The sequence below is a fragment of the Ctenocephalides felis genome, unplaced genomic scaffold, assembly GCF_003426905.1.
Source record: "Ctenocephalides felis isolate EL2017-DRISC unplaced genomic scaffold, ASM342690v1 CF-g0.4_SCAFFOLD_01170, whole genome shotgun sequence".
NCBI lineage: Eukaryota > Metazoa > Arthropoda > Insecta > Siphonaptera > Pulicidae > Ctenocephalides > Ctenocephalides felis.
The window spans coordinates 37,970,753-37,984,478 of record NW_020537324.1 but is presented as its reverse complement, the minus strand read 5'-3'; the positions used below and the strand labels follow the sequence as shown (position 1 = coordinate 37,984,478).

General features: G+C 31.1%; 1 protein-coding gene across 1 annotated transcript; it reads right to left on the bottom strand.

Moving 5' to 3' along the window:
• Positions 1-1,059: 1,059 nt before the first annotated feature.
• LOC113366721 (clavesin-2-like) lies at positions 1,060-3,059 on the bottom strand. The gene is made up of 2 exons (XM_026608374.1): positions 1,995-3,059; positions 1,060-1,239 (listed from the first exon to the last, which is right to left on the bottom strand). The coding sequence occupies exon 1, from the start codon at positions 3,015-3,017 to the stop codon at positions 2,016-2,018; it is 1,002 nt and encodes a 333-aa protein (XP_026464159.1). The 5' UTR covers positions 3,018-3,059; the 3' UTR covers positions 1,060-1,239; positions 1,995-2,015.
• Positions 3,060-13,726: the final 10,667 nt, after the last annotated feature.

The following is a 13,726-nucleotide window of genomic DNA, read 5'->3' as shown; positions in this document are numbered from 1 at the left end:
ATTTGAATCGAAACTGAGTCTTAGAATAGTTGTAAAAATTAAAATATTTAATAAATAGTGCAAAAAAAGGGTTGAATGCTCATATTGCATAGTAAATATATATACATACATACATAAATATATGCATGTATATAATATATATATATATATATATATATATATATATATATATATATATAATACATACATCATAGATGTATGCATGTTTATATAAATACATGAAATACTTACATACATAGATGTATGCATGTATATATATAAATATGTAAAATACATAGAAATTTAATATTTATCTAACATCATATATATGTATATATATAAGCTAACGTTTTACGTGCTAAGGAAACTATGATTAAAACTAAATATTTTCCAAGAAGAAGCCTATCATAAAATGAAACAATGGGCCTATGATCAGTATTTAAAACATCTAAATGTGAACTTGTATTACATATAACAACTTCAAATAAAAATTGCAATCAATTAATTGTTGTTTGATAGCAAACGTACATTAAATTTTTGGAATATAAATTCTCAGCACTTCATACTTGAACTGCATTGAATAACTAAATAAAAAAAACTGAAATCAGACTCGAACAAACTCTATCGCATAATATGGCCAGGCAATTTCAGAAATGTGTTTTTATTTTAGAGACCTCACATTACAGGAATGTCTATGTTGTCAGTTCGAATCGAGAAAGAGACATCAAAATTATTGTCTCAATATTCGACTTGGAATAAGTATGTTGAAAGTTTGCATGATAAAAGGAATACAGTGCCAGATTGACCCGAAATTTTGTTAAAAATATATGTTGTTACATTCGCATCTCATATAACGAACATTACAAAGTTTAATCTCATACCGCATTTTCATCATTTTTGTTATATTTTATTTGAGATTGACCCAGACCCAGATTGACCCGAAATTTTGTTAAAAATATATGTTGTTACATTCGCATTTCATATAACGAACATTACAAAGTTTAATCTCATACCGCATTTTCATCATTTTAGTTATATTTTATTTGACTTTGGTATTCATATTTGCAAATGCATGTACACACAGATTTTTCATTAAAAAAGCCACACAGATTCTAGCTGGCCAAATTATAAAATTGATAAAAACAGTAATAATTATGTTCAATCACACCCACCACAAGTTGTTCAATAAAGACTTTGGTAAAGCGCATTTTTATGCGAAATGGTAAATCGCGTTGTTTTATAATTGTGCCAATGAGATCACTGAAATAAGATAAATAAGGTTAACATATAATATATATAAACTATATAAAACTATAAATATAAGTAATTTATATTACAATGTAAACTATAAAGCTTATATATAATATATAAACTTTACATTTCATATATATAGGTATATATATATATATATTATATATATATATATATATATAATATATATAATATTATATATACATATATAATATAGATATATTAGGGTGGTCCTTAAAATGATCATTTCGAATTTCCTTGCTCCCTGGGGCTCAAATGGTTCCAAATTGATAAAAAACAATCTCTGAAAGTTTTAGCTCTTAAAATTAACGTTTAGATAGAGCGCAATTCAATCAAAGTTTTGTATGGAAATGGCATGGAAAATTTTTCAAAAATTTTAAAATGTTTTTTAGATGTAATTTAGCAAACAAATGAATAATTAAAACTCATTCATTTGTCGCTAAGTTTACCTAAAACATTTTTTTTAATTTTCAAAATTTTTTTCATGCTCTTTCCATACAAACTTTGATGGAATTGCGCTCTATCTAAACGTTAATATTAAGAGCTAAAACTTTCAGAGAATTGTTTTTTATCAATTTGGAACCATTTGAGCCCCTGGGAGCAAGGAAATTCGAAAATGACAATTTTAAGGACCACCCTAATATATATATATATATATATAATATATTTATATACATATATAATATAAATATATTTAGATGATTCATATAGGTAATATTCAGTCACACTGCATACGAACACACCTTTTCACTATGCAAGTAATATCACATTAATTGAGAGTTATCCGTTAACAATTGATCATTGTCTTTAATTTCGGTGTCCGGTTGAATCGGGTTCGATAGTTCGGTTGAATGATTTTTAACATCAGGATCATTATTATGACTAAATGCATTCGGGTATGTCAGATCTTTCTTAGTTTGCATATCACTACTACCAGATTGCACTAAAGTTTGCAGCCAAACAGAGGGATTGAAACTTGGACCTTCTCCACCTAACTCTGCTGGTAAAATATCTTTAGTCACATATTTGTGTAATGTAGATAAATTGTTCCCATGCATATAAATTCGTTCTCTAGTTTTATCTTTTAGAAATGGCTTTATTGCGGATAGAGCCATCTCAACGTACCACGGTTGTCCAATGAAATGAACGCCTTTAAACCGTGCCGGAAAACAGTCTTGAAGTCCTTCTATCATAAGTTTTAGCATTCGAGGATTCAAGTGTGCTGACTGGCGAAATGAGAAATCAGTCCAATCAACAACCACAACAAATCCTGATGCTTGGTTTTGTTTATCTTCTAAAAGCTTCTCCAATGTTAGCAGCAATGCTCGATATACTGCTACTAAACCATAAGCACAATAATCCCAATCTGATGTGAACAATACCAAAACTTTTCTTCCTCGTCGGTCGCGCTCTGGTAGAACTCCAGGACAACCGTCACGCAGAGCCAGTTGAACCGATTCATCTAAGCAGTTCAAATCATTGAAAAGCACAGGATTTCGTTGACGGTATGAGTAGTAACTGAGAATTAATTCGAAGCTTTCTGCAACATTAAATTTTCTGGCATATAAAAAGCGCGTTAAAAAGGCATCATCTTGCCCACACGATTTGTCTTTGAGGGCAAAGTCAATGCTAGCTCCGATCAAATCCTTCAAATTTTGTAGGGCAACCTTTTTGTCAGCTGCCTGCATCGGTTGTTGTAAATCGCGTATTAAACTATTTCGCAAGCCCCAGTCGTATTCGATGTACTCCGCCATTATCGATGGCATCGACTCAACTACCGCGACCGTATGACTGAGCGCTCACGCTTCGACGTCGTCACTGCTGGCTGACTAACGCTCATTAACAATAATCGAAAGACCGACGTTCGATATTATATTTCGTTCTTACATTTTTCAACTTCCCAATGACGTACGTCGAATGCTCGTTCTGCTACAGGTAACAGTATTGCATACATAATTCAGTGTGCATGTATTATCCCACTTCCGACTGTACCTGAACGCAAAAGAGTATCTGTCTCGCTCGACGCGAAGGCGAACGCAAACTGCTAATTGTCTTGATTTAATATGGATTCATTAAATGTATAGTGACACAAAAAATAATATTTATACAAAACGACTTGTATTTGGACAAATGTTAGAAACAAAATATTGAATATAAATCGTTTGTCATGAAAGTAGACACTAAAAAAAAGTTAACAAACATATTGTTCTGAATATTTTTTTTCATGTCGCGTTTTTTAATAATCGGTCGAAAAGAATATTTAAATATTTTAATTACTTCAATTAAATATTACATCATTTATAGAATTATTCATTATTAACTTTCCATACGGTTAATTATTGAACAAAAATCGAAAATATAATTTTTGCATATCTTCACGTTTCAGACGTTTTTGAACTTTTTGGCATACTTTAGTATGTATGTATGTATGGATACAATTTTTTGTTGACGTTTTCGTAAAGTGACCATACGTTCCGGTTTGGCCGAAACAGTCCCGGAATTCGACCATGCGTCCCGAGGTTTTCAAAAACCACTATCTGTCCCGGATTTAGATATTTTGTCTCGGTTTTGGTTTTTCAAAAATTAGAAATTATAAAAACAAATAAACAAGTACTAATTTTATCAAATTAATTACGAAAAATCTGTTTACATACACACACACATACTTTTTCCAAATTTGGTCTCATTTGATTCAGAAAACATAAACATCTCCTTCGGGAAGTTAATAAATCTTCGTTTTCGATTTTTTTGCGATTAATATAACTGACCCTACCGAAAGTTAAAAAAAAGGGTTCGCATAAGGTTCACACGCGATTGAAGTAAAACTTATTTGCTACTGTACAGGATGTCATTTAAGTAAAAATAAATACTTCATATAACAATTTTGAACGTATTGGTATTTTACGTTAAGGCAAGTTACATGAACTTTCCCGATATGTGTAAATAATCGACTTAATCAATAAAAAATAAATTCATTGGTATTAAAAGTATTCCCAGCAGATTTACAATATTACACATAATTGAAAACAAAAAAACACGGAATATTTTCTAAAGGCAAATTTTCAAAAATCAATACTTTTTATAATTGAACCAGTTGCCGTAGGACTTTGATGGTTTAGTATGCTCATTAAGACCAAGTACTCTAACGTTATACCAAGTAAAGCGTCCAATTTTAATTTTAACAACGCCAAAAAAACTACCCATTTTCTCAAATTTGGATGAATTTTTAAAATTAAACTACTTATCGTAAGGCCGTAATATTTCAATATGTTGTAAAAGACCATGATATATATCATCAAAAAAGTTCAATAAAAATCGGCTCAATTTTTTTTTTCAACAACGAATTACAAGAAAACGACTCGGTAGATTTTCACCTAAAACTAATCAGTATCATTCCTAACTAATAACTTTCGAACAGTTTTTGATTTTTTAAAATCGATTTGGTAATGTGCTTAAATGTGGACGAAAGGTTTAACACTTTTTTCCAAATTTCAAAGAAACGGCCGATTGTCACACGAAGCGATAGTCCTCATTGAGACACATCAAATAGTTTTTAAATTTCTGAAATCAGTTCAGGCGTTTTTGAGCAATCGTCGATGAAAGGTCTAATATTGACAAATGCCAAAAAAACGATACTAATTTTTGCAAACTTTGACGAATTTTTAAAACTAAACGAGTGGTCGTAGGACCGTAATATTTTAGTATGATTTAGAAGACTTTGGTATCTACTGTCAAAATAATAATAATAAAAATCGTCGAAAAAAAATTTCAACACTTTATTACAAGAAAACGGCCCGGCCGATCTCTACCAAAAGCTCATCAGCACGATTCCCAACCAATATCTTTTGAACGTTTTCGAAATTTTAAAATCGATTCAGAACTGCGGGCTAAAACGTAGACGAAATTTTTTTCACTTGCCTGTTACTTACAAAAAAACGGCTTGGCTGATCGTCGCGCAAACGCTAGTCCTCATCGCGATACATCGAATGGCTTTTAAATTTTTGAAATCGGTCCAGCCGTTTTCGAGATAACGTCGATTTACGAAAAAAAAACTGTTCACACACACATACACTTACTTTTTCCAAATTTGGTCTCATTCGATTCAGAATGGCTTGAAACGTCGAGAAAACATAAAATTAGAGAATCGGATTTTTTGATGAAAACATAAACTTCTTCTTCGGGAAGTTAAAACAACTGAATAGAATTTTACATAAGGCTCAAAAGCAAAAAAACATATAAATCGATAAATTTGAGACATGATATATCATAGATTTAAAAATATAACGTATAATCGAATAATAGAGTTCTTACTAAAAGTCCGCAAATCTGTAAGAAAAAATTGATTCATATAAAAATACTGTTTTTATTGTATTGTATTTTATTGTATCGTATAGAATTTGCTATTTTAAAGACCCTCGTCCCGTCCTGGATAAGCATAAATAAAAATTGCCATCCCGATTTTGATTTGAAAAAATATGGTCATCTTAGTTTCCGGGAGGACCGGTCAATAGATTTGATAAGGAGACGTGCTAATCACTTTTTGGCAAAAATCGGTCCGGTCGTTTTGAAGATACGAAGCAAAGAGTGCAGAAAATAGAAGTAGAGTTTCTGAGATTACAGAGCATCCGATTTGAATTGAAAACATTATTCAATTTGTAATAATGGGGAGCAGTGGTGATTAGTTTTTGGCAAAGATAGATAGGTACAGCCGTTACGGAGATACTGAGCTAAATGTGCAAAAAATGACATTTTTTGAGTAAACTAAGCATCAGATTTGAATGGCTCAACATCCTTATTTTTGAATTGACGAAACGATTATTTTTGGGAAAAGCAGAAATTGTTCTTTGCTTTTTTTTAATTAAAAAAAAAAAGAATTTTTTTTGAATATTGAAAATGATTCGGATTTTAATTTTAGTTTTAGCTAAAATTCTAAAGCTCACTTATATACTTGAGATAAATAATTTAAACTTTGGAATTCAGTTCATATAATTTTTAGAAATATGAGATAAGATTCTTCATACTCACCCCGCTTGATTAAGTTTTGTTTAACATGCAAACTTATATAAACGTCATCATCCAATTTATAAGCTCTTCTATTTTGTCTATAAAATACGAATAATAAAAGTTTAGAGTATTTATAATAATATAATTGAAAACATTGAATATTCTTCAAATATTTCATTACGGAACTTGAAGTTCCAGCAATTTGCCTTAAGGCACGATGATATACACCACATCTTTTTTTATTAATTGTATATATTTAAAAACATGTAATTTAAAAATATTCATTCTTCGATTTTACATTTAAAGCATGATGGCGAGCTAAAACATTATTATTGCCAAATGAAGTGCTATTGCCCATTTTTGTTTACAGATATAAATTGTTTTCATTATTATAATGTGACAGTTGTTACATTTCTCAATAGAAGTGTTTACAATCAGACACAAATAAAATATTGCACACCTTGTTCTAAAAGAATGCGCACGGTTTTAAGCCATCGAATATTAAAACTTATAGCAATGAAATGAAATGAACTAGGCAAAAGTGGTATTGTTAGACAAGATACATGAATTTTCCGAAATGTGTAATAATTGATCTAATCAACTGAATTTGAGATTTAGATATGTAGATAAAATTTTCAATTGCTTTTAGAAAATAAATTTTTTGCTTTCACTTAAATCTAAACAAACATTGCGATTTCCCATTGACACAATTTTAAAATTTGTAATTATATGTCCTAAAAGTACAGCTTGTATGTCCTAAAAGTGAAGTATATTATTCGAAATTTTATTTCATTCTATACATAATTCTGACAATATTCGTAGGACTGTTTAGTGCATGAACTTTACCGCACGTCAAAACATTTTTTAAAAAACCTACTAAATTATTTTGTGAAATTTAAGCATCTGCTACAACAAAATACTGGCACGCTACATACGTATCATATACTTAGTTCTTGATATTATTTAATCATTTAAATTATTGTTAACATTTTTGAAACGACTAGATTTGCTAGGTGATACCGATATGGAGAATCTATTTTTGTCAACAATTTACTAATTTATAAACTTAAGATCAAAGAAATGGCTTAGCCAATCTTCTCGCAAATCTAATTGCGGCACCTCCTTAACATGTTGATTCCAATGATTTTTAAATTTGTGAAATTGAAATTTTGACTTATCACATCAAAGAAGCGACTTTGTGACACAAATTCTGACTATCATATTTTTTCAAATTTCGATGGGTTTTTAAAATAAAACGATTTGTCGTAGGAACTTAATATTTTAGTATATTCTTTAGGACCATTATATCTATCAACATAAAAAGTTTTATAAAAAAATTCAACCGTTAATTACGAAGAAACGGTTTGGTCGATTTTTGTATAAAAACTAATCAGCACTATTCCTAAATAAAATCTTTCGTACAGTTTTTGAATTTTTAAAATCAATTTAGAACTTTTGACTAAAGCGTGGACAAAAGTTTTTCACGTTTCTGCTAATTACAAAGAAACGGCTGGCCGATTGGCGCACAACACTAAACAACAATAGTCCTTGTAGAAATACATCGAATGGTTTTTGAAAACAATTCAGCAGTTTTTAAAAGAACGTCGATGAAAACTGTTATTTTTAAAAGTAAATAAAAAACGGGTCATTTTTTCTTACTTTTTATGAATTCTTAAAATTAAACGACTTGGCATAGAGCCATAATATTTTAGTATGTTCAATAAGACCATGATATCTATCACTTGAGAATGTTTCATAAAATTGTCGATATTTTTCAACAGTTAATTACAAGAAAATGGCCCGGTTGATTCTCACCAGCAATATCTTTCAAACGGTTTTTAACTTCCCGTAGTAGTATAGGCGCTATAGGGCATCTAGTATGCATAATATGAAAGCCAAAATGCCAAAAGAATGGCATTCTTTTACCTAAGATGCTAAGTAAAAAAAAAACATGTTGCTAGCTTTCATGTTTTGGTAGGATTTTGCTAACCTAAAAAATTGACCCAGGCGGCGCTGCAAAAAGCAACCGGAACCTGCGACACACCAGCAGAAGCAATTAAAATTTGTAAGGCATACATAGATATACGGATTGCTACCAGCGGCAATGGTACACATTATGCTCAGGGTAAGTAGCAAAATTTGAATTGAATAAATAAACTCAAATTAAAACCATCAAGAGACCAATTCAATTCTTCAAATGCAGACTATTCGGACATCGGGGCATCATTCCGGCACACACGGATGTCCTGTATACAGGAAGACCTTGGAGAAAATAATGAACAAAAAAAAACATGAAGATAATGCAGCTAAACATAAATCATTGTGAGACTGCACATGACTTGCTTATGCAGACGGTAAGCAAAATGAAAATTGATATTGCCCTTTTATCAGAACCTAAAAACAACTAACTGATTGGCCGTGGGAAATAGGTAGTCCCACCAAAGCTGTTATTTGCTCTTATGGCAAATTTGGTTTCCAGAACGCTGTTCACAATAGCAATGCTGAATTTGGTAATGTCATACATTTATACAGCTACTAGCGGTACCCTATCACGTGCTGCTGAGTTCTGAAAATCAAAACAAAAGTACGATTCTGTTACATCTGGTTATCAAGATGATTGTTGAGCTGTACTAGACGCATCTTAAATATCCTATTCAGCATACTAATTTCTAGCAAAGGTATATCAGCAGTAATCAAACTGTAAAATCCGAACAACATACATCACAGCACATAACACATATCAAACAACTAACTATCAAAATGAGTTTAGAAAAATTTCCCAGTCATTGCCTAAATTTAGAAATATATTCATTTGCTATTTTACCTTGGCGTAATGCTTGATTCTCGATTAAATCAACAGGTGGAAAACGTTGTGTATCCAATTCTGTACTCCTGATTGCGACACCACTAGGTACTAATAGTAACGAAACCAAATACAGAATGCATAAAACAGCCAACAAATTTCTGAAGGAGTTTTACTTTTATTCTTTTCATCTATGGTTTAGTTTTGTTCAAAATATTGTGCATCAATTAGTTCTACATTGAATTTATGGAAGAATTATTGAAGCACCAAGTAACCTGTTTTAGCCTTTTGTATTCTATCATCGAAACCGCTTTTAAAAATTAAGACAATCCTTTAATCCTTCGTACTTTCAATACAAGTGAAATGTTTTTCATATTATTCAAATCGGATGCTCCGTTCTCTCAAAAACTAAATTGCCATTTTTGGCTTTTTTGCCCCGTATTATCGAAACGGCTAGGACTGCCTTTGCCTTCAGCACTTCCAGTCAATACAAATTGAATATTTTGTATCATTCAAATTGGCAGTACCGTGCACTCAAAATCGTGGACAAAATTTTGTATACGAGCTTACATATAAATACACATTACATATACACACACACTTTTTGTATAGCGAAGTAAATGCATTTATGACTGTTCTGCGAATATCGAACTCAATATCACCTGGGTATAAAACCGACAAAAATCTCCTTTTTTCTTGCCTCTGGTCCTCACGAAAACCGCCGTAAGGCATCATTTTGTAAAGTGAGGACCTAAAATGCTATAATTCTCGCTCTGAAATTATATTTATCTTCTAATTATTCCCATTCGCTCTTATTCTTTCCGAAGATCGCGTTCTGGTATTTTTAATTTCGCCCAAACAATATGGACAATCCAGATTAAAACTCAGTTAAAACTTATATGTTAATTGTCATTTTTGTGTATTAGTGTTACCCTAAAAAAGTACAAAACCACTGATGATGACGTAGAATTTTACGTCGAAACCTATGGAACAATAAAGATGTTATAGAATTCTTTACTTCATTAACTTCCCGTAGGGCAAGTTATAGTAATTGCAAAAAAATCGAAAATGAAAATTTTTATATATCTTGACGTTTGAAAGGTTTCTGAACATTTTGGCATACTTTAGAAAAAATGGATGTATGTGTGTGTGCTTGTGTGTGTGCGTGTGCGGATACAAATTTTCGTCGACAATTTTGGAAACACGGATCAACCGATTTGAATAAATTAAAAAACATTCGATTCGTATTGATAGCCAAGGCAGTACTAGCCGTTCCGAAGATACGGGGCAGGTCTAGCGGTTATTGACTTTCAATAAAAATAAGTTAAAAAAACGCCTTTTGGCGGTCAAAAATGATCATTAGACATATGCACATCAAATTATCAGATGATTTATAGAAATTTTTATAATCTGTACACATTTTGTGTAAATTTTATTGAGTTCCGTACCAAGATTTTTAATTTTGAAGTTTATTTATATGGTTCAAACAAATGTCCTCGACATTTCGACAGTATGGAATAACCGATTTGGATAATTTATAAAACATTCGATTCGTATTGATAAGGGGACGTGCTGATTAATTTTTGGCGGAGGCAGGTCTAGCCCTTCCAAAGATACGGGGCAAAAATTGCTAAAAACGATAACTCAGTTTTTAAGAGAACGGAGCGTCCGATTTTATTAATTCAAAAAACATTTTATTGTATTGACAAGAAGAACTGATTAAATTTTTGGGATGGCAGGTCTAGCGGTTATGGACTCTCAATAAAAATAAGTTAAAAAATGTCATTTGGCGGTCAAAAACGTTTATTGGTCTTATGCATATCAAATTATCAGATATTTATAGAGATTTTCATAATATGTACACATTTTGTGTAATTTTGTTTGGGTTCCGTATCAAGATTTTTTAGTTACGGTACGCGAAGTTCCAGCAATTTGCCTTAAAACACGATGCCATGCACCCCACTAATTTTTTTTAAATGTTTACTTAATGTTACGCCCTCCAAAATATTAATCATATTTTTTAACATCAACTGCTCGAGATGTATGTTATTGAAACGTATGGTTTAAAATAAAAATTTATACAAACTATATAAATCTTTGAAATTGATGTATTGCCCCTAAATTTTAATAACACACACACATACAATATATATATATATATATATATATATATATATATGATATATATATATATATATATATATATATACGCATATACCCATATATATATATATATATATATATATATATACGTGTGTGTATATGTATATAAATTTTAAACACATCGGCGACATGTAAATTAAAGCAGACGACCAACAAATACGTAAGCCCAAAAGTGTTAATTACTATGTGTTTCAAATCATATTCAGTATAAGTTTGTATTAAAATTTCTTTTCAATTTTTTGTAAAATAATTACTACATTGTTAAATAATTTCTGTTAAACTTTATTTGATAATTTGTGAAATAACTAGTGGTGTATGGCATCGTACAATGAGGCAAATTGCTGGAACTTTCCGTACACCGCATTGAAATATTGAATAGATATTAACTGTATAATAAAGTAAATGAGAGTAATAACGATTTTGTATATCTATACAAATTAACTTCCGGTAGGGTAAGTTATAGTAACAGGCCACAAATCGAAAATTAAAATTTTTGCATATCTTCACGTTTAAGAGGATTCTGAACATATTGGCGTGCCTTAGAAAAAAAGAATGTGTGTATGTGTGTGTACGCGTGTGGGTGTATGTGTGGAGATAATTGTTCGCCGACGATTTCGGGGGTACGGATTATCCGATTTGAATGGTTCAAAAAATATTCAATTCCTGTTGATAAGGAGACGTGCTGATTAGTTTTTAACAAAGGCGGGTCCAGCGGCTTCGGAGATATGGAGCAAAAAGTGCTAAAAATGGCAGTTTTTGCGAGAACGGATTAACCGATTTGAATGATCCAAAAAACATTCGATTTGTAATGATGGGGAGAAGAAGTGATTCAGATTTTGGCAAAGCCAGGCCCAGCCGTTTCGGGTATATAGAGCTAAATGTGCAGAAAATGGCAGTTTTTGAAAGAACTAACCGTACGATTTGAATGATTTAAAAAACTTTCCGCTTGTGTTGGCAAAACCATTGCTTTTGAGAAAAAGATATTTTAATTTTTTTATCAAAAAAAAATTTTTGTATGTCAAAAATAATTCAGATTTTAATTTTAATTCTCGCTTAAGTTCTAAAGCTCACTTATATACTTTAAATAAATATTTTTAACTTTGCTAACTATCTAACTTTTTTAACTTACGGATTATTCAAAACGATAATTATCCGCTTCTAATTTCAAATCCAATATTGTTCACAAAAAATAATAATGCATAATTGTTGAGTTTTTTTATTAAACTAAAAACCCGATACTAATTTAGAATCCAATACTTTTGTCAAAAAATAATGACTTGTTAAAATTTTTCAGCTTCTTTGTATAAAATAATTTGGCACTGATGTTAATTTAAAAAGCCGTTATAGTCCAGTCATTTTAGCATTTCACCTCGTAATGTGAGATACCCAGCTGTAACTTTGTAAATAGTTGTATATTGACACCCTTGATGTTGTCTCAAAACCTACATATGGTAGGGTGTGCGCAACTATTAAATTTCGGGGTCAAAGGTCACAAAAATTGCGGTTTTTCGCTTTTTTTGTAAATATCTCATTTCCTATGGGTTTTTTGCTATTTATGTTTATTATCAATATTGTAGAATACAAAATTCTCTACAAATTTTGTTTGAAAATTTTTTTCATACGGTGAACCGTTTTCGAGATAGAGGGCGGAGAGCGCGCGGTCATAGCATCCCTTCAGGTCACCGATGCCTTCGGTCAAAAACGCGCCATATATAGTTGATGAACTATCGCTAATTAATGATTATAAAACATTTGTCAATTTTTATTAACTATTTTATTATTTTTTGTCATTTTTTTTCTAACCTATCCACTTTTTATTCAGTATTAATTTATTTAACAACACTTACCTGCCCATTAAATTGCAGAATTGTTAATATAAGAATCATATTAAATTTAAACCTAATTAATTTAATAATTCTTACATGATAAAAAAACAAATAAATTAGGAATTTATCTTTTTATTAAAAAATGTTATTTTATAAATTATTTTTTTCAAAGTAATAAAATGAAATAAAGGGTAAAAAACTACAATTAATAATTTTAATCATCTTCTTCCTCTTCATCGTCGTCTTCCGGCTGCTGGTGAATTCAGTTTCAGACTGTCTTCATTGTCGTCTTCAACGTCATTTGTCTCAATTTCTTCCATAATTTCGGTATCAAAGTTCCATCTTCGTTAATGTCGCTCTGGTATGGTAAAGCATTGAAACAAGCTTGTCCATTACATTGGCCACAAGCTAAAGAGCATTGCAAGCCCGCTTTCCTGCATCCGCAATCGCGAACCACAACCACTCTTGCAGTTGCAGAAAATTGTATTTAGCAATATTCTGGAGCAGGTGGTAAAATTGTCATGATAGGCTCCAGAAAATCGTTTCGCACTTTGCCCAACCCCATACTTTGGTTCCAAATCATGCCCTAACCAAGTTTGAACTTGGAATATACACGTTCAAAATGTTGATGAGCAGCTGCACTTGTTGGTGCAAAATTTGCAAGCTGAACAGGTTTATT

Excerpts from the sequence above, each read along its gene's own strand:
- LOC113366721 (XM_026608374.1), bottom strand. The coding sequence starts at position 3,017 with ATGCCATCGATAATGGCGGAGTACATCGAATACGACTGGGGCTTGCGA.